The sequence below is a fragment of the Typha latifolia genome, chromosome 10, assembly GCF_019914945.1.
Source record: "Typha latifolia isolate L0001 chromosome 10, TyphaL0001v2, whole genome shotgun sequence".
Taxonomy (NCBI): Eukaryota; Viridiplantae; Streptophyta; class Magnoliopsida; order Poales; family Typhaceae; genus Typha; species Typha latifolia.
In genome coordinates, this window is record NC_133095.1 from 5,831,071 (window position 1) to 5,854,426 (window position 23,356).

Consider the following 23,356-nt stretch of genomic DNA (forward strand, 5'->3'; position numbering starts at 1 on the left):
AAGAAGAAGATGCCGGGAAGGTGAAGAGCATGTGGAGCTAACTGCGAAGAAGAACTCTGCAATTCTCATCTCATGGGGGAATGTCTCACTTGGAATCAACCAACCTACAGGACTGCAAGACCATGCAAAGCTTGCGTACCAATATCACCACTACTATTGCCAAGTGAGGGCTTATATTAGAGCTGGCATCTTCTATTATTACTATGGAAAGTTTTGTTTATATTACAAGTTTTAATTTATAGTAAAGAGACTAGAAAGTAAAGCAAAGAATTATTTTCTCTTTTTAGGAAAGAAAAAAAATAGGAATGAAACAAAAGAGCATATTGTTTTTATTCTGAAAAAAGAGAGAAAAAAAAACAATCTCATGTGTTTCCTTCGAGAAAAATTAGATAACAAATAATAATGAAAAGGATAAATACTATGATAAAAATAATATCTCTTTCTTAGATCTATGATCTATCTATCCACAATTAAAAGATAAAAAATAATTTTTTTTTATCTTTCACCAATATAGAAAACTTTGGTGACAATATTTTTTTTTATCTTTCACCAATGTAGAAAACTTTGGTGACAATGAGTAAGTTCTGGCCTCTATGCACGGTAAAAAATTTTGGCGTGCGTGACACACTGAAGCAAAGCTGTCCTAAATAAAAGTTGTGCCCCCTATGCAGGATAACCCACTTATCTTTCCTCCAAAGTATAATCAAGAATCTTATTTTTACGTCGCCGGATAGCACAGTCATTCGACGTTTCATTATCCACAATTAAGAAAATTCATTACGTCGCCGGATAGCACAGTCATTATTCTTACGTCGCCGGATAGCTAAAGCTTGATTTGGAATTTTGTTTTATATAGTTTTTCATGACAAAGGGGATATTTATAAGTATATGAGGCTTTTGAATTTCTCAAATATTTGTAACCCCTCAAATAAATTCAAACTATTCATTATTTTAAAATGACCGTTATGGTCATTACATAACTTTTAAAATATTTGTAATGTTTGAGTTTTAAATTTGTTTAATTACTAATTTTAAATTTAATTAAACTTCTGAAATTAATAACAATCCCCATAAAGGGATTTAAAAACACAAATATTTAAAAAATTATTGTCATATATATAAGATTATCAGATTGATTTTTATAGCTTGTAAATATGCTATTAGATGAACACAATGGGTACAAAACGGATCTTGCAATCGCCATTAAATTGTACAAGAATGTTCTTGAGAAATAATTTATTTTCAGTTGTTGGTCAGACGTTAAAGTTGCTGCAACAAGAGCATCATATTGTATTATAATAGTGCAGAGATATCAGTACATTGCATTTTTTTTATTATGTTTAATCTTGGTCTATACCTTTCAAATGATATCCATATTTTCAGATGAAATGGGTTTCCCATTAAATTGTACAAGAATGTTCTTGAGAAATAACTTATTTTCAGTTGTTGGTCAGACGTTAAAACTGCTGCAACAAGAGCATCATATTGTATTATAGTAGTGCGGAGATATTAGTACATTGTATTCTTCTATTATGTTTAATCTTGGTCTACACGCTATATCCATATTTTCAGATGAAATGGGTTAATGAGTATTGGACAAGTATTTGCATCTGCACCTATTTCATCTATATCAGCTCATGGGCTTTTAATTATGACTTAGAAGTATATGTAATATGATGTGATTTCTTGACAAAGTTTAATGGTTAATCCCTAGGTACCAAGAGAAAGATATTGTTGTCAATGATACTTCAAATCACATTATTTTTAAGCGTTGAGGTAACTAAGTAAACATTAACCCTTTATATGTCATGACACGTAAAATCTCAGCACTTTTTTTTTTGGATTTAAATGAGCTGAGAACTCAGCTAAGGTTTACATCCTGGGCCTTTTCGAAGCCTAATCTATCGAATACAAAATATTAACCCCCGGTTCCGAAGGGAGCAGGTCTTCTTACTCCAACTTCTCCCTAAAGCTAATAACTTACCTAACTTGGCAAGCTAATCGGCTGCCCAATTCCCTTCCCTATATGTATGGAGGAACTTTATCCTCTTGAAGGACAACAACATTTCGAAACAATTATGAATTGTCCCCCTTAGGTGCCAGGTGCCACGGGCAACTACCCTCACCATTGAAAATTTTGATGACCGATAGGGCATCAGTTTCCACTATTACCTACTCCCATTTCCCAATAGCTTCTCACAAGCCTGCCTGCAACGCACAAACTTCACAGTAGCTGGCTGACACCGCTAAGGTTGGTTCTACTGCCGCATGCAGCATGGTGCCATGCAATCCCGAATGATGAACTCGGCACCGCCCTAACACTCCCCTGTCTTCTAGGATCCATCTACATTGTTTTTAACCCACCCTTTAGGTGGCCGCTCCCATCTAACCTTAATATAGATGTCCTTTGATTTCGTCTGTTTATCACTTTCCTTCCAATACTACTGAGCAAGCATAGTCGCATTGGTTGCCACTGCCCGAGCCGTTAAATTATTCCCCCAAAAGATCCTCTGGTTGTGTTCCTTCCAAATACCCCAAATTGTTGCCACCAAAATCGACTTGACCTTGCCATCCAACTTCTGATCCGGTTCCCACCTCCGATCCAGCCAGTCTGGTTCCACCAGTAGCCTTTGATCTTTATTAACCTTAACCAAGTCTGCACGATAGGCCCACTCCTCCAGCGCAAATTGGCAGAAGTAGAACAGATGTGAGGAAGATTCTGGAAAGAGCCCACACATTGTACATAGGTCATTTGGCCCGCATTTTAGCCCATAAAGGTACGTTCTTGTTGGAACTCGGTTCCACAACAGCTTCCATAGAAAAGCCCGGATACACGAAGCCTAGGCTTGGCTCTTGCTCCTCCGTAGGAAATTGTACACAGACTTTGTTGTCGCCTCTCTATTGGCTGATGGAGCCCACACCCACATATCTTCAACATGCACACCCCCCAACTTCCAATGTGGCCACGTCGAAGACAATGTCTTTGTTGAAGGCAACATGCAGCTTGTCCACGTCCCAAGTTTCGCCTGTCATAAGAGACTCCACTCGGGTGCAGGTCAAAAAATAGTTCACATTCACCAGGCAAGGTTGCCGTCCAAACGGAAGCAATGATGCCCACGCCTCTTCTAGCACCGCCATGCCACACTCGTTGCCGATGCTCTTACGGAAGCCTTCTTTGAGCTCGGCAGCTGCCTAGCACAAAGCCCTCCAAATCCAACAAGGCTTAGGTGCAGGTTTGGCCTCCCACGAGTTGAGAGCGCCGTATTTGCTTCTGAGTATGCTGACCAACGGCGTAGCTCGACTGTGCAGAACGTTGGAGGGCCCTCTTGGCTATATGGAGACACCGCAGCCCCATCCCCTCTTCCGCCTTGGGCTTGATCAGTAGATCCCAACTTAGAAGGTTTAAGCCATGCTTGTTCTCTCCTTTTTATCCACATTATATTCTCAAGAATGGAGTCCTGAATCCACGTAGACCCCATCCAGTAGTAAGGGATGGCCGAGAGTGTGGATTTGACAAGGGTGATTCGCCCGACCAACGATAGTGTATTTCGCTTCCATCTGATGAGTATGCTTCTTACCTTGTCCACAATATCTTGCTAACCTGCCACCGAGATGCGATGCCCCGAGATTTTCACACCCAGGTATGTGAACGACATCCTTGCTTGCTTGAGCTGCAGTAGCTCTCCAATGGCCTTCTTTGTTTCCTTTTGCACTCAGGCCGGGAGGTACAACTCTAACTTATCTGTGTTTACCCTCTGGTTCATTAGCCTTGAGTACTGATCCAGCACATCCACCAACACTCTAGCATTCTCTTTTGTGGCTTTGGCCACCAATAGCAGACTGTCTGCATATAATAGGTGGGTAATCATTCCTCTGTCCATTGAATCCCTTTAGGAGGCCAGCATTCACCTTAGCATTTAGGATGGACGACAAAACTTGTGAACAAATAATGAATAGGTACGGTGACAGTGGGTTACCTTGCTGTAACCCTTGGTGTGGCGAGATCCATTCTATCGGAGAACCGTTGATGATGATGCCAGACCCAGCTGATCCATCTTGCAGGGAACTTCATAGCCTCTAGGGTTCGAGCCATCGCCTCCCAAGATAGCCGATCATAGGCTTTCTCCATATCTATCTTCGCCATCACCAGCGGAGCCGCCGACCTATCAGTCATCAAGGAGTGAGCTAACTCCTGTGCAGCAAGCATGTTATCCTATATGGATCTCCCTGCCACAAATGCCGACCGCTCCTGGTCGATGGTCTTGCTTAACAGCGGCTTCAACCTCGCCACAAGCACTTTTGCAATCACTTTATATGCGGTGTTACAAAGTGATATTGGTCTATAATCCTTAACCGAAGCAGGGTTTTCCTTCTTAGGGATGAGAGTGATATAGGCCTCCCCCAATGCTTCACCAGCTTGCTAGTATTGAAGAAAGCTAGGAATGCTTTACAAAGATGCACTCCAATGGAATACCGGTTCGTAATGTATACTTCAGCTTATAAACCATCGGCCTCAGAGCTTTACTATGTGGTAAACTCCAAACAGCATCTCTTATCTCATCAATCGATACCGGGGTGATCAGCTCCAGTGCCTCTCACTCGGAAAGAGCCGGGAGCACTAGTAAATAGCACCATGCTTCCTGAACCGAGTTACCAGGCTCCTCCGGACCCCATAGCTCTTGGTAATGGCTTTGAAAGCAATTCTTGATCTCCTCTTGGTTTGTAATCCAAACCTTGTCCATCCTCATTACACCTGTTATGCGGTTCCGATGATTCTGGATCGTCGCCGACAGGTGGTAGAAGTTCGTGTTTAGGCCTCCTTCTTTAACCCATTGAATTCGAGCTCTTTGCATCCATTTAATATTTGATTGTCTACTCAACGCACATTTTTTATTGTAGAGACTACTACGGAGGAGTACCTCAGTAGTGTTCAGCCCACTTCCAACGTCCTTCCTCTCCATCTCCTCAATAGCCGCCTGCACCTCCTTCAATTTACCTTCTATCAACCCAACAGCCCTACTCCACGTCTGGAGTGCTTTCTACAACGCCTTGATCTTATGGGTAAAAGCATGGAGGCGATTTCCTTTGTTTCCTGCACTCCAGGTTTCCTCCATGATGACTTTGCATTCATCATACTCTATCTAGAACCTTTCAAAACGAAATGGCCGACGTCCCGTCCTCATCCCGTCACTCTATCACCTACCAGCAATAGCGGCGCATGGTCTAAGCCAAAGCGATCAAGATGTGTTACCTTACTGAGCCGGTTGGCACTGAGCCAACTGGTGTTCGCAAGACCCTATCCAGCCTTATCCATATCCGCTCTTCCCTCGGCTTATTATTGCACGATGTCGCATAAATCAACTTGGTCCACGAACTCCTTGAATGCTTTGGACTTAGACCCAAGAGTCACCAGCCCACTACACTTCTTATCATGTATGGTGAGGTAAGCACTGAAATCTCTGGCCACCACCCAAGGGAGATCTACCGAGCGATGGTGGTTAGCTCTTCTGCCCAACTCATTCCGGCATATACCACCGTCATCATCCACATTGGTCCTTCCGGCAGGGAGATAACCATGTGCACGGCAAATTTGGATGCTGCAATGACATCTACCCACCCAAAACTGGACTGTCACAGGATCACAATTCCACCAGAGGCTCCAACCGCCGGAATGCAAAAGTGTGACCAATGACATCCCAGAGCTTTGGCCACCTTATGGCCTCGAGCTCAATCAACATGCATCTCCACTAGACAAAGAAGGTCTAGTTTATGCTCCCTATGTAGATCCTGACAACGATCGAGAGCCTCTTTCTTCGAGGCCCCCCAATAGTTCTAAATAATACTTTTAATCATTAATAATGGTAAGAGAAATAGGGGAAGGCCTACTAATCCTTCCTGCCTCTTTTCAAGGATGGCCCATCATTGTCCTAGGTCCCATCCTCCTCCATTGCCTCTGGCTCCGCCGACGGCCCGGTTGTCACTAATGCCAATGTGAGGCCCTCCGAGCTACTGGGCTGCAACAGCTCAGCTTGCTTCTCCATAGCTCCCATTTGGATATTACGCTTGAGTATTGAGGCTGCCTGTGTATGTCCTTTTAGGAGCTCCAGTTATCCCTTGGATTGAGGACCCACCCTGATGGATGTTACCCCGTTTGCTACTCTTTCCTTCAAGTATGCGTTTGTGATGGAGAAAACCCTAGGTTTAAGGTTTTTGTTAGTTTTTACGTAAGCCGAGTTGCCACCTCGGCTACGTCTATCTCCACAGTCCACTGTGTAACCTCCAATTGAGGTAGTTTTTGGCCAGGGGGATGCCACGTTTTGATATCTATCCCCACTGCCTAAGGCCCCATCACGTCCATCCTCCTAGCTGTCCTTTCTAACTGGTTCCATCGGATCGACCATATCTTTACCTTCATCATTAATTGTCAACCCTTGAGCTTTTTGGGCTAAGTCCACCTCTTCCTTTCTCATTGCATGGCTGCCCTGCTGGTGCAAATGGAACTTCTCATTTTTCGGAGCATTGGCCTTCACAGTCGATGCTTTATCCTGCACCCACCTGCTGCTAGGTGGCTATTCCCAATGCATTACCTTTTCCCCCTACTCAGATTTCCTTTGCGGCCACCTCCTACTCCCTTGTACCTTGACCCGATGACCTCTGCATTGATGGTATGTCAGGTGGGGAGATACGAATATTGAATATCTGTTTATCCGCATAAATTTTAAATAATTTTTAATTTTTAATTTACTTTTTAAAATAATAAATATTGATATTGTTACTAATAATTTGTTCTATATTATTTGTAAAGATTTATTTTGCTAAATTTATATATATTTAACATGCAAAAAAGAAAATTTTAACTCTTAATATTTTATGTTATAAGAGCAACTCGATCCAAATACCAAATCATCAAATTTAGAGCTCGATTGCAATGAAAAGGCTCCATTTGTGGCTCCAAATATGAGTAAATGTTGCTCCATATAAATATGAGTAAGTGTTGCTCCATAATTAGAGCATAATCCAAATAAATATTTAATTTTTTAAAATTTTAATTTTGCCGTATGAAAATTTAATCTATTATTTTAATTTCGTATTTAGTATTTATTAAAAAATCTCTCTAGTTAAATTGAGTATATAATTAGTTTTATTATTTAATTTTTAATAAAAATAATATCATTGGAAAGGTCTTGTCGAGAATTTTAAAATAAGTCTAATATTAAATTATTTTTAATTTATAACTTTTTAAAAAATTATATAATAAATATATTTTCTTATTTATTATTTAAAATTGAAGTGTGGACTTGTGCTGCCTGACTGCTATGCTAAGTGCAAGCCAGATTTCATTTTTTTTGTTTCCCTTGGATAAGGATTTTCTCAACTTCATTAATTAACAGTGATTAATCATTTTTTTAAAGTCAAAATTTGTCAAATTAATTGGACTTTTATCTCTTAATTTTTTATTATTGTGCAAAAAACAAGTATTTTATTTGCATAAGCATCTAAGATTTACCTTCGCAACTATAATTATATTTTCTAGATTACAAGGTATCAAAATCTTTTCTGTAAGCTTTTGATATTGCTTGAAGCTTAGTATTAGAGTGTTCATCTGTGGTATGACTCTTTGTATTACTAGATGTATTCAATGTATAATGTTATGATGTGCATAAGCTATATTAATCTACATTGGAATATTATCATCCATTTCTATCCAATGACTTCTAATTGAGGGTATACTTCTATAACATGTTATGTTAAATTCCAGGATTGTGGCGATGTGAGGAACTAATATATAAGATTTTAATTTTCTAAAAATCTAATCTGGGTGAAACTTTTTTCTTTATTTATTTCTTTTCTGGAGAGAGAATTTAATATGGAAGCCGAATAAAGGTGGTGGAATAGACAAATGCTTCAATGGTGATATTTCACCCAAATTGGATTGGTTGGTTGATATAGTACCCTTTCTTCAGCTTGTAAACATGACAAAAACAATAGGTACAAAACCTATATCTTGCAATTGCCATTAAATTGTACAAGAATGTTCTCGCAGGAATAATTAGAGCTGCTGGAACAAGAGCATCACGTTGTATTATAGTATGCAGAATGAAAGGAAAAGGGGACTAACACCCTACTAGGTAAACTGCTTCCAACAGGCTCGGGCTGGGCCATCGCGTCCCTTTAGACATCAACAACCTCCCACAGCCACTCGCTTGAGAGCCCCATCGGTGTTGGACAGGGCACCCATTATGGGGCCCCTCCTGGCTTGTGCCCGACGGGTCCAGGTTCCCCGCCTGCTGATATGATTTCGGTATATAGGATGTTATTTAACCGAAAAGACAAAAGCTTGAAGCAAATTGAAAGTTAAATTACTATCTTCATATCATATTAAGTTTAAGTATTATGATAACAAAGTACACATATTTAACCCTTTGTATGTCATCACAAGTAAAATGGCAAATTGAATAGCAGGATATAATCTTCTCACCAAGGATTGAACAAGACCATATAATCATCCGGTAAAATTAGATTTATCGAAAAAGAATATCTGATGGGATATCAGAGTGGCAAAAGACATCTGATATGATTTCTTAACAAGTTTAATGGTTAATCCCTAGGTACCTTCAAATCACATTATTTTTAACTAAGTAAACATTTAACCCTTTATATGTCATGACAAGTAAAATGGAAATTTCATTCAAATCTAGTCCAACCGCAACACTTGGATGATGATTAGTTGAATAGCATGATATAAACTTGACACCAAGAATTGAACAATTAGGTATGATCAAATGAGTCACACTAAGACCATAGCATCAAAGCCAATTATATAAAAAAGCTAGTATTCTTCAATTTATGACAAAGGGAAGAAATAAATAGAACAGCCACAATTATATAAAAAGCTAGTATTCTTCAATTTAAGAGAAAGTGAAGAAATAAAAAAGAACACCCACAATTATATAAAAAGCTAGTATTCTTCAATTTAAGAGAAAAGAGAAAGAGAAGAAATAAAAGGATCACCCACAAACTTCTTATAAAAGGAACACCTACAAAGGAACAGCCCACAAACTTCTTATAAAAGGAAGACCCATTATAAAAGGAAGACCCACAAACTTCTAGAGAAAGATAAATCTAAAAGAAAACCTAAAAAAAGAAATATTCGCTCAAGCTATGAACTTGAAGCACCGTTCTCAATATTATTGTCCTTCTGTTCAATTTCGGCATCCATGTAGTTCTTCCAGTACCAGTGTTTCTTCCACACCCTCTCCATCATCTCGTCGATCGGCACATTCTTCGTCTCGGGTATCAAGAAGACAGTGAATAACCCCATGATCACAATCCACGCGGCGAAAAAGAAGAAGATGCCAGCTCTCATGTGGCACATCATAGAGAGGAAGGCTTGAGCTATGAGGAAGGTGAAGAGCATGTTGGAGCTAACAGCGAAGAAGAACCCTGCAGTTCTCGTCTCAAGGGGGAATGTTTCACTTGGAATCAACCAACCTAGAGGACCCCAAGACCATGCAAAGCTTGCTACATATAAGCATACCAATATCACCACTACTATTGCCAAGTGAGGGCTTAGGTTATTGCTGGTCTTCAAACACAGTTGCAAAATAATCCCAATTGCAATCTGCCAAATAAATCAAAAACGTTCAATAAAACAAAGAACAAGAAAAAGAAAACTAGAAAACAAACAAGCTAATTAAGAGGAAGGAAACAAAACCTGAGAGGCCAACATCTGGACACAAGCTTGAAGCAACAAAGCCTTCCTTCCGACCCTATCGACCAGGAAGACGGATACGACGGTGGAGAGCACGTTGACCGACCCAGTTATAACTGCAGAAAGCAAAGACCCGTCGTTCTTGAATCCCATGGTCTGGAAGAGCACCGGTGCGTAGAACATGATCGCGTTGATCCCGGTGAACTGCTGGAACACTTGCATCAAGATAGCGATCACGAGCTGTGGACGGCTGGATCTCTTCATCAGGTTCCGGAAGGGGCTAGTGATCCGGCGCGCGGCCTCGCACGCGTTAACTATCTCGTCGAACTCGCGGTCGACGTTCTCGCTCCCGCGGATCTTCTTGAGCATCTTCAAGCCCTCGTCCGGCCGTTGCCGCTCGACGAGGCTCGTCGGGGTCTCGGTGATGATTAAGGAGCCCACGAAGAGGATTATCGCCGGCACGCCAGCGAAGCCGAGGGAGATACGCCACCCAGAGGGGTGGAAGTTGGTCGTGTAGTAGTTGACTATGTTAGCTATTAGGATTCCAATAGTTACTAGTAGTTGGAAAAGGATATTAAGGCCTCCTCTGTATTTGACTGGTGCGATCTCTGATAAGAACAAGGGAATTGCCTGCAAGACCAAGGACACCAAAGATCCACGCTAAAAAGGTTAAGACTACTGTTTTATTCTTTGACTTATAATAGCATGACAGAATAAGATCATCTGATATGGCTCTGATATATATACATATTAAATTTTGAGAACTTATTCATACCGAGGAAGAAAGAGGTAACATATAATTAAAGTCTGAAGAAGAAAAGGATAATAAACCTGATTGCCGAATCCCACGCCAACTCCAAGCAGGATCCTTCCGATGATCAGCATCGCAAGATCCTGCGCCGCGGCGTTCAGCACGACGCCGGCCAAGAAGAAGACGGACGCCGCCTGCATGGTTCGCTTCCTGCCGAACCTGCTGCATGTCTTGGAGGCGAAGAAGCTCGAGACGAGGGCGGCGAGGTAGAGGGAGGAGGTGAAGAGCTGAAGGCCCTGGTTGTCATACTTACAGTAGTTGTTCTCCTTCACCTGATGCTTTCTTATGTACACGACTGGAAAGAACTTCTCCAAGAAATCATCCATAGATGTTACTCCCCCTAGATATCAAAAAAAGATTAGGGTTTTGGTAACCAAATAGAGAGGCATTCAAAGATATCTTTTGAATATTTCAATTGTATGTTTTGTTTATATTAGAAGTTTTAATTTTATAGTAAAGATGCTTGAAAGTTTTGAATATTTCAATTGTACGTTTGGTTTATATTAGAAGTTTTAATTTTATAGTAAAGATACTTGAAAGTAATACAAAGAACAATTTTCTCTTTTCAGGAAAGAATATAAAAAAAGGAATAAAACAAAAGAGTTCTAGAAAAAGAGAAAAATAATAAGAAAACTTTTTTATAGAAATAGAAAAATAACTTTTTCGTTGATGTATAATAAAAAGAGTAGATTTTTTCTTCCAAAAAAATTATCTATCCTGAGTGAACCAATATAGAGAAAACTCTGATGACAATGAGTATGTTCTAAAATCTTCAATGAAAACTAATAAAAAATAATAATGAGAGATTGAGTTTTACCGGATATTCCAATATCATATCCAAACATTAGTCCACCCATTGCTGCAATCACTGCACATAGTATGACATAAAATGTCATCTTCCCCTCAAACTCTTGCCGATTATCATTGTCATTTGGCACCACAAAGCTCGGCATCTTAACTTCTCTTTTCAATCTTCTCTTCTCTATCTACTCTTCTCTGAAAAAAATATAAAAGATCTAGGAAGAGAAAGATTGTATTTATAGAGATAGGAAGAGAAAGATTGTATTTATAGAGATAGGAAGAGAAAGATTGTATTTATAGAGATAGGAAGAGAAAGATTGTATTTATAGAAAGATATGAGAGAGAAAGATGGAAGGCTAAGATGAAATGATATATAGAGTTGGTTATGGGTATATAATTAATTTCAGATAGCAATATCTCATCATCTATCTCATCATCTATCTCATCAGATTTTATAACCGACAATATATGGTAATATTCTATTTGAAGGGAGGGATAGAATTAAGAATTAATATCATATAACATTAGGGTGTGAAAATAAACGAGCGGCTTAAGCTTAAATAGGATTCGGCTTGGATAAAGCTCAGGCTCCGCTCAGAGTTTGGGCTTATTCTTAGGCCCGGTAGGCTGGTTTATAGCTCTGTCTAACATTGATTGCCGGCTAGCCACTGGATGTGGTAATGGAGTGGGTAGACTGGATTGATATTTCCTAGAGTAGAATAACTAAGGATTCTCTCACGTCAACCCTCTCAATCGTCTATTTTCAGATTAAACAAATGAGGAACAAATCCAAATAATGGCTTAACTATGTCATTATGATAGAATTAGTTGGGATTAAAAAAACTTCAATGCTCCAAATGGTTGTTAAATACGAGATTAGATTATTTCATGTCTCCTCTATAGTTAAGGATAAGTTAAAATAACCATAAGTTATTCCTGGGCAAATTATAATATATTTGGTTGATTTTTTATTTACATATTTTTACTTCAAACTTAAAATTTAGCATTCTTATTATACAAAGTTGCAAACATTAAATTTTCCATGCCAAATAAGCAAACTATTTTTACTATCATTGTTGCTAATATTGAATTAGAAGCATATTTCTAAATAATTAAGCTACCTCTACGATCTTTAACAATTGGCTCTAACACTCAAAATATAAAATTTAATCCAAAAAATTTAGTTCATGTATTCTTTATTAAATAATTTAATTAATTAAATTGAATATATAATTAATTTTTAATAAAAATAATACCATTGGAAAAATGAGACCTTTAAAATGAGTCTAATATTAAATTATATTTAATTTATTTTAAATTCTTAATTTTTAAAATAATATAATAAATATTTTTTTTTGTTTATTATTTAAGATCAAAGTGTCCTAAAATTATTCGAATAATAACTGAAAATTATTTTCTAATGTAAAATACTAAATATTAAATACATCAAATATAAAATAATAAATAATTAATTATATTAAAAATTATATTCTTTCATTCTCGTACTTCTGCCACAACTGTTCAATTAATACATTTTGAAGCTTAAAATAAGTTTCTATCTTGGATCTTCCTATGCTAAGCGAGAAATTATTAAAATCGCTCATCATTGTGGCTTTAGAACCGGTAGCTATTGATGACTTACTAAACTATTAAACACTTATTATTTCTATTATTAAATATTAATTTCTGTTTATTTTGCGTAATATAATTTTTGATACTTTTAGTAATGACGTATAATACTTATTTCAATATTTATTTCGCGTAATATAATTTTGCTACAACTAATTAAGAAAGTATAATTTAAAATTACTTCTAAAACTATTGAATATTAGTCTTATTTTAAAGATCGTGATTAAAGTATTCAAACCATATATTTTTTATTAAAAAATAAACTTATTAAATGATTTCAAATATAATTTATAAATGTATATTAATAAATATAGATCCCGGACTGCACCATGCTCTCCAAAATTGTATGTAAAGTAAAGGTTAAATTTGTTTGAAATTTAATTCTATATCCATTTAGTTAGAATATAGTTTTAAATGTTGATATCCATTCAATATTGTATCCGAATCTAATCTATTTTCACCGCGAGCTCCAATGCAATAGGATCTATATTTAGCAATTAATTATTATAACGTATATATTTATATAATATATTTTTAATTAATTAGTAGGTTCCATAAAAAAACAAGTTTTTAATAAAATTATTTTTTTTAATCAATTACTAGTATAATTTTATTTTCTAATAAAATTATTTTTTTAATAAAAATTTTTAAAAATCTCATCAAGATCTTTAAAATGAGACTAATATTTAATTAATTTCATAACTAATTTTAAATTACTAATATTTTAGTTATATAGATAATTTAAAAATCAATAGGAATGGAATTCTTTTAAATTAATGAATAAATATAAGTGTTTTATATATTCTTTTATGTATTTCACATTTGATATAATTTGTATATATTTTTTATATATGTATTTTACATTTGATATAATTTTGATATATTTATATTTTGGCTTATATTTAGAAGATATTTTAAATCATTATCTGAATAATTATGTGACACTCTCATTTTAAATAATAAATAAAAATATATATTAAATAATTTATAAAAAACTGAAAAAATTAAAATAATTCATTAGACTCATTTTAAAATCGATTAGTAAACTTAATTATACTTTTATATCAAATAAAATTATACAAACTAACCTAATTACTAATATACCCTTAATATCTATTTCATCAACATATTTTATATCAAATAAAATTATTAATTTTATAAAAGAAATATATATTTTTTAATATTTTCCTTTATTTTATATACATCAAGATTAATTATATTTTTATTCCAAAATATAAGTGAATATAAGAATAATTATTCCTCAAATAATAATCTCATTTTATGAACAATTAAAAGAAATTTATATTCTAAGATCTTATTTGCTAAAGTAAATGAGGCTAAAAAACTTGAATGCTCTAAATTGGCCCATAGAGAAGTCACACGTGCCTAACAAAGACATTTTTGTAAAGTTATATTTAGTAATTTTGTTTAATGTGAGATTAGAATTTCATTCACCAAGTTAAAAAAATAATAGTCTATAATTAAGGATGAATTTGTGGGCAAATTATAATATATACCCTGTGATTTGGTTGATTATTTATTTACATTTTATACTTTAAACTAAAAGACTTAGCAATCTCAATATACCTAAGTTATAATTATTAAAATAGTCCATGCAAAAACTAATGGTATAAATCAATGATGGCTGTGCCGCAGACATGGCCCCTGCCGACCGCTGGCTGGTATGGCACGTGCCGTGGTACTTGCCGACCGTGCCATAAGAAAAGGAGAGAAAAAGGTAGCATTTTGGCTGTCATCGTTGCTGCTTGCCTTTGCCGTCACCGTTCTTGGTCACTGCTCGCCGGATCCGGATTCGCAACTTAAGTTTTATTCGATAAACTCTCTCTCTGTCTATCTCTTTCTTTCCCTCCCTAGGGCTAAGGCACCCGATGCGAGCTCAAGTGACGACGACGACGAGGTTGATAGCGAAGCTATTAGGAGGGGTGCCATGCGGCACCCCTCGTGCCATGTGCCGGTATGCCTGGCCATCCATGGTATAAATAACCAAATTATTTTTACTATAGTTGTAGAGCCAATAGCTCTGTCTACTCCAATTAGGCATGAAAATAGGTTGGATTAGCTCTAACTCGATCTGCTATCTGACTCGAGTCGAACAGATTCGGATAAAATATTTCTATTTAATCTGAATACATATAGATTTTTTTTAAAAACTCCTCCATAGGATTTTTAAGATAACCTCAAATATGTATTCGGATACGAGTAAAAAAAACATGGATACAAATACAGATACGGGTAACATAATTTTTCGGATACGAATATCTAATTTACAGTTTTTAATTTACTTATTTAAATAATGAATATTAATATTGTTACTAATAAGTTGTTCTATATTATTTGTAAAGATTGATTTTGCTAAATTTATATGTATTTGACATCCAAAAAAAAAATTTACATCTTAATATTTTCTGTTATAAGAGAAGTGATACTAAATCATCAAATTTGGCGCTCGATTGTGCTCAAGGAGGCTCCATTTGTGGCTCCAAATATGAGTAAGTGTTGCTCCATATTTGGAGCCTAATTCAAATAAATATTTGACTTTTTAAAATAAATCTCTCTAGTTAAATTGAGTATATAATTAATTTTATTATTTAATTTTTAACAAAAATAATACTATTGGAAATGCTTGTTGAGACCTTTAAAATGAGTTAAATATTAAGTTATATTTAAGTTATATATTTTTTGAAGTTATATAATAAATTTTTTTTCATGGTTATTATTTAAAATCAAAGTGTCTTAAAATTTTTTGGATAATGACTCAAAATTAATTTCTAATATAAATATTAAATATCAAATATATTAAATATAAAAAATATAAAATAAAATTATATTCTTTTATTTTTATGCGTCATAAGTGTTTAATCAATGCACTTTGAACCTCAAAATGAGTATCTTTATCTTTAATCTTTTTATGTCTATACTGAGCGAAAAATCGTTGAAATTATTCATCATCATTAGCTTCCATCTTATTAGAAGATTAATATAAAAGAGGTGGATACAATCAAGAAAGAAGATGTGTCAACGAAACCAGTGGTTATGAATATGAATTACTAGATGTCTTCGTTAAACTCTGATAAGTGAAAATCCACTTGTGAACCCTGTTCCAAGTGGATTTTCTAAAGAAGTGTATCTAGCTGAGGATTTGTTTTCTTTAAAATTTTGCCAAAGATTTATTTAATCAAGACTATTCTTTAATGAGCCAAGTTCTTAGTCTTATCAATCTAATTGTTTCTTTGTGAGAGTTGGTTTTCACTACATACTACGAATGGAATATGATTTTTCCTTGTATGAGGTTTCAACCGATTTAGAAATTTAGAAGTATGAGATGTACGCAATTTCCCCTCTTTATCTAATACTTTGTTTCAAAACAGAAATATGCAAACTATGGCGCATGGGTCAAGAATTAGCAGTCACATTAAGTGATGCTCTCTAAAAAGTAGATTATAGAGGCCATGCGCGTGCACCCTATCCGCAGCGCACGCGCTTGGCGCGTGCGCTGACTCCTTCTTCCCTCTCCCCCACCTCTCGCAGTTAGTTGCAAGAGGTGGGAGAGAAGGGCGCCGGAGTGGAGTTAACTCCTCTCCACCCTTTTTCCCCTATTTAACCTCCACCCAATTCTCCCCTCGAGTTGTTTTCTTTTGCAAAATCTTCTCTTCTTCGCTTTTCCCCTACTCCCTTTTTCTCTCCCGAGCAGCCGAAGTTTTCGTCACGGGCAGCGAGTCACCGGAGCGCCGGCAGCCAACCAAAACCCCTCACCTCGATCGTCAGATTCAGCATTGTGCGGGAAGGATTTTGAAATTTAAGAAGAACCGACTGAATAGGAGAGTAAGACGGATTCCAGAAATACCCCAGGCGAGTAGAATTTTATAATAATCTTTAAAAATGCATGCTTATGTCATATCTTACCTGTGATAGTTAAATGTCGTTTTCTTATGAATCTTATATGACATCTCATATTTGCATTTAATTACATGTCAGTTCTTACTTGTATTATTTATCACTTAATGCACATGTATGATAGACTATATGTTTATTTATAATATCTGTTATTGTGATGATTATGTTAATTAAATAATAGAAGTCATGGCACCACGTGCACGTATCACTATTAGTCAAGTCCCAGTTAGGCAGTGCCCTTTTACCTACTCAACCCGGGGTTAGGGTAGAGTGTATATTATATATAGTATCATATTAGCGGGCTACACCTGAGGTCGGTAGCAGGTGGAGCATTCAGGTGATTACACTGCCATAGTTGGAGACTTGACTAGTATGATATTAGAAAGAAGATTGAGAGGAAAGGATTGTAGTTCTAGCGGTACCCGAGGACGTAGGGTCAGGGCGTCTATTAAGCTGTGTGCTCTTACTAGCCGTATGTGATGATTTCGCCATGTGCGATAATTACTAGAACGGTGTTGATAGGCCTACGACTGGGGTCCTTAGTCTGATGGCCACAAACGACCGGTCATATGCAGCGTCGCCAGGCATGTATGGGCGATAATACTGCTAGTTGACTAGTCCCCCTCGATTTTTATGATGCTATGTGAGATATGTTATTGTGACTCGACTCCTGTGTAGATTTCTATGTAAAATAAGCTATAATGATGAAAACTATTAAAAGTCATAATGTACATTTTTCCCTGACATGTTATGAGTTGCATTTTTACTTATCATGTAATATTCTTAGATTATTATTAGATTTTACTTGCTGGGCCCCGTGCTCACCACCATTTTTTGTGGAAATATTTCAGAGATGATTATAGAGGATGCGGACATCGAGGAGTAGCAGATTCTTCCTTATTTTTAGCATTTGTTATTCTATCATTTCAGTTGGACTTAGCCCCTGCGAGGGTATTTATGTTTTAGCAAATTTGTGATGGACTTGTATACCTAGAGGCTTGTTGAGGCCTGTGATTTTATAATTCAAGATTATTGTTGGATTATTATGGTATTTTTTGACTTATTCAGATACTTTGTGAGATTATTTCACTGATCGATCACGTGGGAATCACGTGGACATGCTCCACGTGAAGAAAACGTGAATTTTTGAAAGTGGGTGTTTCAAAGATGAAACTAGTGGAGGCTTCCAAAACTTCAACTGCTGTGCGGTCGTCCCACAGGAGCCAAAGACCTCCCAATCGGCCTTTAGCTTCGGCCACATGGTGACTTGAAAGAGGAAGAGAAGAGATTGTGGGGAAAGATTTGGTTAGTGAGCAGCGAGTCTTGAAGATGAAGGCTAGGTTAGCTCGAGGGCTTGTTAGGAAGCTCCTGAGGTTTTGAATCATTGAGAGGCCTCCACACCCTCGATAATTCAAGGCAAGTACACTCATTTGTTTGCCGGTAGTGAGCTGGTCGCTGCTGTTGAGGGCATAGAATTGTTGCCACTTCGGTTGGGGAGGTAACCAATCTCATAGAGGATGCTTTTCGTTACGCCAGCCTACCTCTTTGGAATAGCTCCAAGGTCTGCCTAAGCTTTTCGCTTGCTTGGGAAGGTCCCTTCTTTTGCTACTATGATAGAGGTTTTTGTTGGGGAAGGTTTTCTCTTTTTTATGACAAGGGTGTTGGTTTTGGTAGGAAAGGAAGAAAGGGAAATTACGTGAATAGTGTGTGATTGCATGGGTTTGGAGGTTATGTAGTTTGGGTGGTTTTTTTTTCTGTTTTGGAGATGAGATTTGGGTGGTTTTTTTTTTGTTTTGGAGATGGGACAAGGCTAGTATTGTTAGGGAGTGGATAACTGGGCTCTTAGTTTGATTTGATCAAAGATGGGTCTGCATTAATTGGTAGGTAGGGCATAGAGTCCGATGCAATGATGCTTATAGGAACCTGGATAAGCTTAGAGTCAAGCGTGTTGAGAGGTCGCAAGCTCGAAGTTGGTTTGTTCACATGATGGTTTAGGGAGGAAAGAATAAAATCTTCTAGAACTGCTTTAGAGGTTGCTATTTCGCTTTCGCTTCCATTTCCATGCTTGCTTGGGGTAGAGCATTTTTGAGTTGAGTTGTCCCTACTAGGGTGTAGGCTCCTAGCCAAGTTGTTTGTCCTTCTCTAATGCCACAGCGACTAGATTTTTGGCATTTCAATCGACTGGTTTTTCGGCGTTTCTCTGGGCGGGTGCCCAGATGGGTGGTCACCTTTCTTCTCCTTGAGCTTGAGGTATGTATGTGAGGCCAAGCAAGATTCAAAAACTTTGGTCTAAGAAGCTTGTAAAGTTTGGGGTGAAGGTGTTCAGGATATTCACTCTAAATCTTTGCCTCTGCCTTCCCTTGTGCATGCACCCTTCCGTTTCATGTCCTATTCAACCACAGAAGGTGCAATAACGCGACAATCTTTCGTACTGCACTCTAGTTTCTAAAAGGGATCTGTTTGGGAGAGTTATAGAGATGCTTCCCATTAGAGCTTTTGTGATATCCATGAGGACCCTTATTCTGATGAACTTTGACCATTAGGCTTCGTTGAGATTGTCCACCGGAACATGATCTCCCACCTTGGCTACAAGAGTGAAAGCTGTTGTTTTTGACAAGTACTCCATTGGTAAACCATGGAACTGCACCCAAAATTCAGAGTGGGGAAAGCAACATGCTTTAGCTAGCACATTTTTGGTAAAATGGTTTAGAGCAAACAAATCTCGGTTAAACAACTATGGAGCGCCATACCAGACCTTCCATCTGTCTATCAAAAGCTCGAAACAAGGAGGAAGGTATTCTTCCCTGCTTCAATGAAGTCTAGTCTTCCTTCTGGCGACCAAGCCTTCCACATGGCATAACGAGGGCCTGTAACGTTGAAGTGCTTGTTCGAGATGAGCTTGCTGTTAGGCCAGAGGTCAACACGTCTAGAAGGTAAGGTTGAGCCCTCCGGGAGGGATATGGTTTCTTCCATTTTGCTCTTTGATAAGAGCTCATAAGGAGAGTGCTATCTTCGTCTGCCGGCTTCATAGCTCAGAGAGAGATTGGGAGGACAATGTATTAGGTGGAGATGCTAGGAGGGGAGAGAGATTGGCGGAGTAATGGGGGGTGAGTTGCTCTGCAGGTTTCAGTGGTTAGAGCTGGGGCATAAAGAGCTGGAAGCGAGTTGCTAGAGACTAGAGGCTGGAGGAGAGGCAAGTAGCAGTTAGGGGAGAAGATTGGTTAGGGGAAGAAGCCTCGAGGACAGGCTAAGGGGAGTAGAGGTGAAGTGAGAAGTTCTTAGAAGAGAAGAAACCCTAGCAGAGCTAGCGGGAGAATATGATAGTATATAATAGGGGAGTGGAGTTTTGAGTTTTTCTTTTTCTCAATAATCTTGATTGATTTCCTTATGCAAGTTTAAGTCAAAAATAATTTATTGTTTTAGAACTCTTTATTTGGTTTACACTTCTAAAGTCTAGGAGATAATATTCTTTGTTGATTAGGAAATAAGTTTTGGTTGATCTTGAATATAAAGGTCCTAATTTAGTTGTGCTAGATTAGGGAAGATTAATTCATATTAGTTCGGATCGTGATATGATGTTATACATGTCAAGAAAAATTGTGAAGTAATGTAATTTTATTATGGAGAATTGAAGAAATTTTATTTTGTTCAGAATTTGACATATTATTCTTCCCTTCTTATCCTTCACATAGATTTTTTTTAAAACCAGCTAAAGGCTCCAAAACTTCATAACCTAATGTCCCTGGGCATAGGAGATCCTAAGCCTATCCTTCATCAGAATGGATTGAAGATTACGATACCTTAAGCCATCTCAAAAATGGAGGGTCTATTGTTATTACAAAATTTGGCTAACCAATTAGCATAAAAATGTGATTTAGTTGTATATTAGTAAAGGATTTCATTATTGCTTTACTGTTTTCAATTATATTCTTGATACTTCAATTGCTTGAGTCATCTTCTAAGCCTTGTTTGAAGATTCGGAATCCATCTCCACAACAATCTTTTCCATGTTCTTCTCCTTTCAGCTTATGTGTCCCCCTCCCTTAGTGCCCAAGCTTCTGCTATTAAGGCAACCTCAGCATGACAAGGACTGGCACCTGCAAATAAAATATTGGCATTGGAATTCCTCCCTTCTTACTAGCTAGATCGCAAGATCCATCAACAATGATTTCAAAATATTGGCATTGGAATTCCTCCCTTCTTACTAGCTAGATCGCAAGATGGAGGGGGAAACAAAGATGATCTTTCTTACCACACTTTCATACACTATTGAACTCTTTTTATCCAGCGAGCCTGGTACTTTCTTTCCCTGTTATCTTGGTGGGCTATCTAATACACCAGTTAACACCAAGTCTGCCTGAAGATCTAAACCAGTGAAAATGTTCCATAGAGTTATCCAACAAATGCTACATTACCCATCGCTCCCAAATTGGTATATCTAGAAAGTAACTCTGAATTCTTCATGTCAAATTGACACCAAATTGGTATATCAAAGCTGGCTCCAGTGTGAGTTAGTTAGTAGATGAAATTAGTGAACACAACTACAATCGAATTATGATGCACCATATGTATGGACCTTGGATAAAGGTTGTAACTAGTGAATTCTGAACCTCAATGTCATGTCAACCCTTCTCTGTGTTCCTTTTTACTGTAAGTAGGACTAAAAGCTTGCATGCTGCTCTTATTAATTTCTCATGATGCAGATTTTAATGTTTTCATCAGATATGGTATCATATTCTTTAAGATCCTGGTTAGTATTTTGATTGATAAGTTAATCAGTTGAAAATTTTCATGTATAGTGCTAGCTAGTTGCTGGCCATATGCATGACACTATAACATAAATCTTGGGTCAGATTGTTACCAACTAGATTTGGACCGATTCAGATGAAAGAAAATTATAAAAATTTAAGTGGTGGTAGCCTCATGAGTTAGAGTTCTAATAGTTATAGTTTCATCTAAATCGGAATTTTGAATGAAAAGATTTAAATAAAATAGTGGAGCAAAATCAGAATATGACAGAACAGTATATATCTAATGTTGCAACAGTTATCAGAGGGTGGTGAATGGTCATATAGTAGGGTGTCTGCTGGTGGAGAAAGATGGCTAGGGTTTGAAATATCAAAATGATTTTACGGCTATGATCTACTCCTAAAAAGATAAAAGCAATCTAATGGCTACGGTAAAAGATAAAAATGAAAAATATTAACTTAGCTAAACTCAGATTCATTCAATGATAATCAATTAGAGCTGCACTCCACATATTTATAGATGCTAACCCTAGATCGACTTTCATTAGGATTTGCCTTATTAGCTATTCTAAGTCAACTAAGACTCTTACTTAATTAAATTAGAAATACATTAAATAAATGCATAAATAAAAGTTACTTAGGAATTTAATATTATCATATTAAGCTCGAGATGGTATGGTCTAACCGAGATCGTATCATTCCACCATGCTTCCGCAACCTTGTCCTCAATGTGACTAATCTCTTACGTCCTTATACTCATACAACTTGTCGTGCTAATCAGTGAACTCAAGTTCATCCTCTTCGAGTCCACCTAGGAACATAACGTGGGCTAGTCGGCACTTGCATTTATGACTAGGGGTAAATCGGTGTCATAGTAAAAACACAAGCCTTTCCTTCTGCACTTTTCCAAGTCATTGGGTACAAAGCAGCGTGAGATTATTTGTCGGTTGTCTACGCAAGCTGAATCAGGATAGGTGCAATCTCTAGTAGGCTGTGGGCTTGGGCCCTCTTTCTTTTCTCCTCCTTGCGAATTTGGTTCAACTGATCCAACTTAGATTTTATCAGAATAACTAAGGAGAAAGCCTTGTCAAAAGCAATGGGCCTCAAAGCCTTCGCCTCAGCCTAAATGTTAGGCTTGAGCCCATTGATGAAGGTATTTTTCAAGGCCAAGTTAGACCAGTTAGTGACTCGGTTGTAAATTCGCTCGAACTCCTCCTGGTAAGTTTGAATTATTATTGACTGAGTCAGCTTAGTCAACATAGCATGAAAGTCCTCGTACTAGGTCGTACCAAATCAAGCACAAAATGCATCTGCAAAGTCCTGCTAAGACACGAATGGTCGAGTCCGCTCAACTGACTAGCTAGACCTTTAGGTGGTTGGGCGTGCCATGGTACGTGAAAAACTACTCTACTAGATAGGTCCAATCTAGTGGGTCTCCTCTAGAGAATTGAAAAATTAAGCTTGATGATTTAAGCTTGGATCCTAAACGGTGGCATGTCATCATGGGCTAAGTGACGTCGTGGTCAAGGCTGGTCATGTGGGTCATAGGCCCACAGGTCCGGCTCATGTTGTGCCTGAGCCGCATGCGATTTTGGCTCAGTCTAATGGCGTGGGCCTACTGGGTCATTCCACCATTCATCCTCAAGCTTGTACTCGTGCTCGGGGTCATGTTCATAGGTTGCAAGCTAGTTTGCACGAGATGGTCGAACAGCTTAGCAAAAATTTGGCCTGCCTTAGAAA

The 23,356-nt window shown here is 37.4% G+C and overlaps 1 protein-coding gene across 1 annotated transcript; it reads right to left on the reverse strand.

Moving 5' to 3' along the window:
* Positions 1 to 9,000: 9,000 nt before the first annotated feature.
* LOC140796698 (sugar transport protein 8-like) lies at positions 9,001 to 11,476 on the reverse strand. Its single transcript, XM_073149780.1, has 4 exons — positions 11,341 to 11,476; positions 10,544 to 10,863; positions 9,716 to 10,342; positions 9,001 to 9,622 (listed from the first exon to the last, which is right to left on the reverse strand). Exons 1-4 carry the CDS (start codon positions 11,474 to 11,476, stop codon positions 9,161 to 9,163), a joined length of 1,545 nt encoding a protein of 514 aa, XP_073005881.1. The 3' UTR covers positions 9,001 to 9,160.
* Positions 11,477 to 23,356: the final 11,880 nt, after the last annotated feature.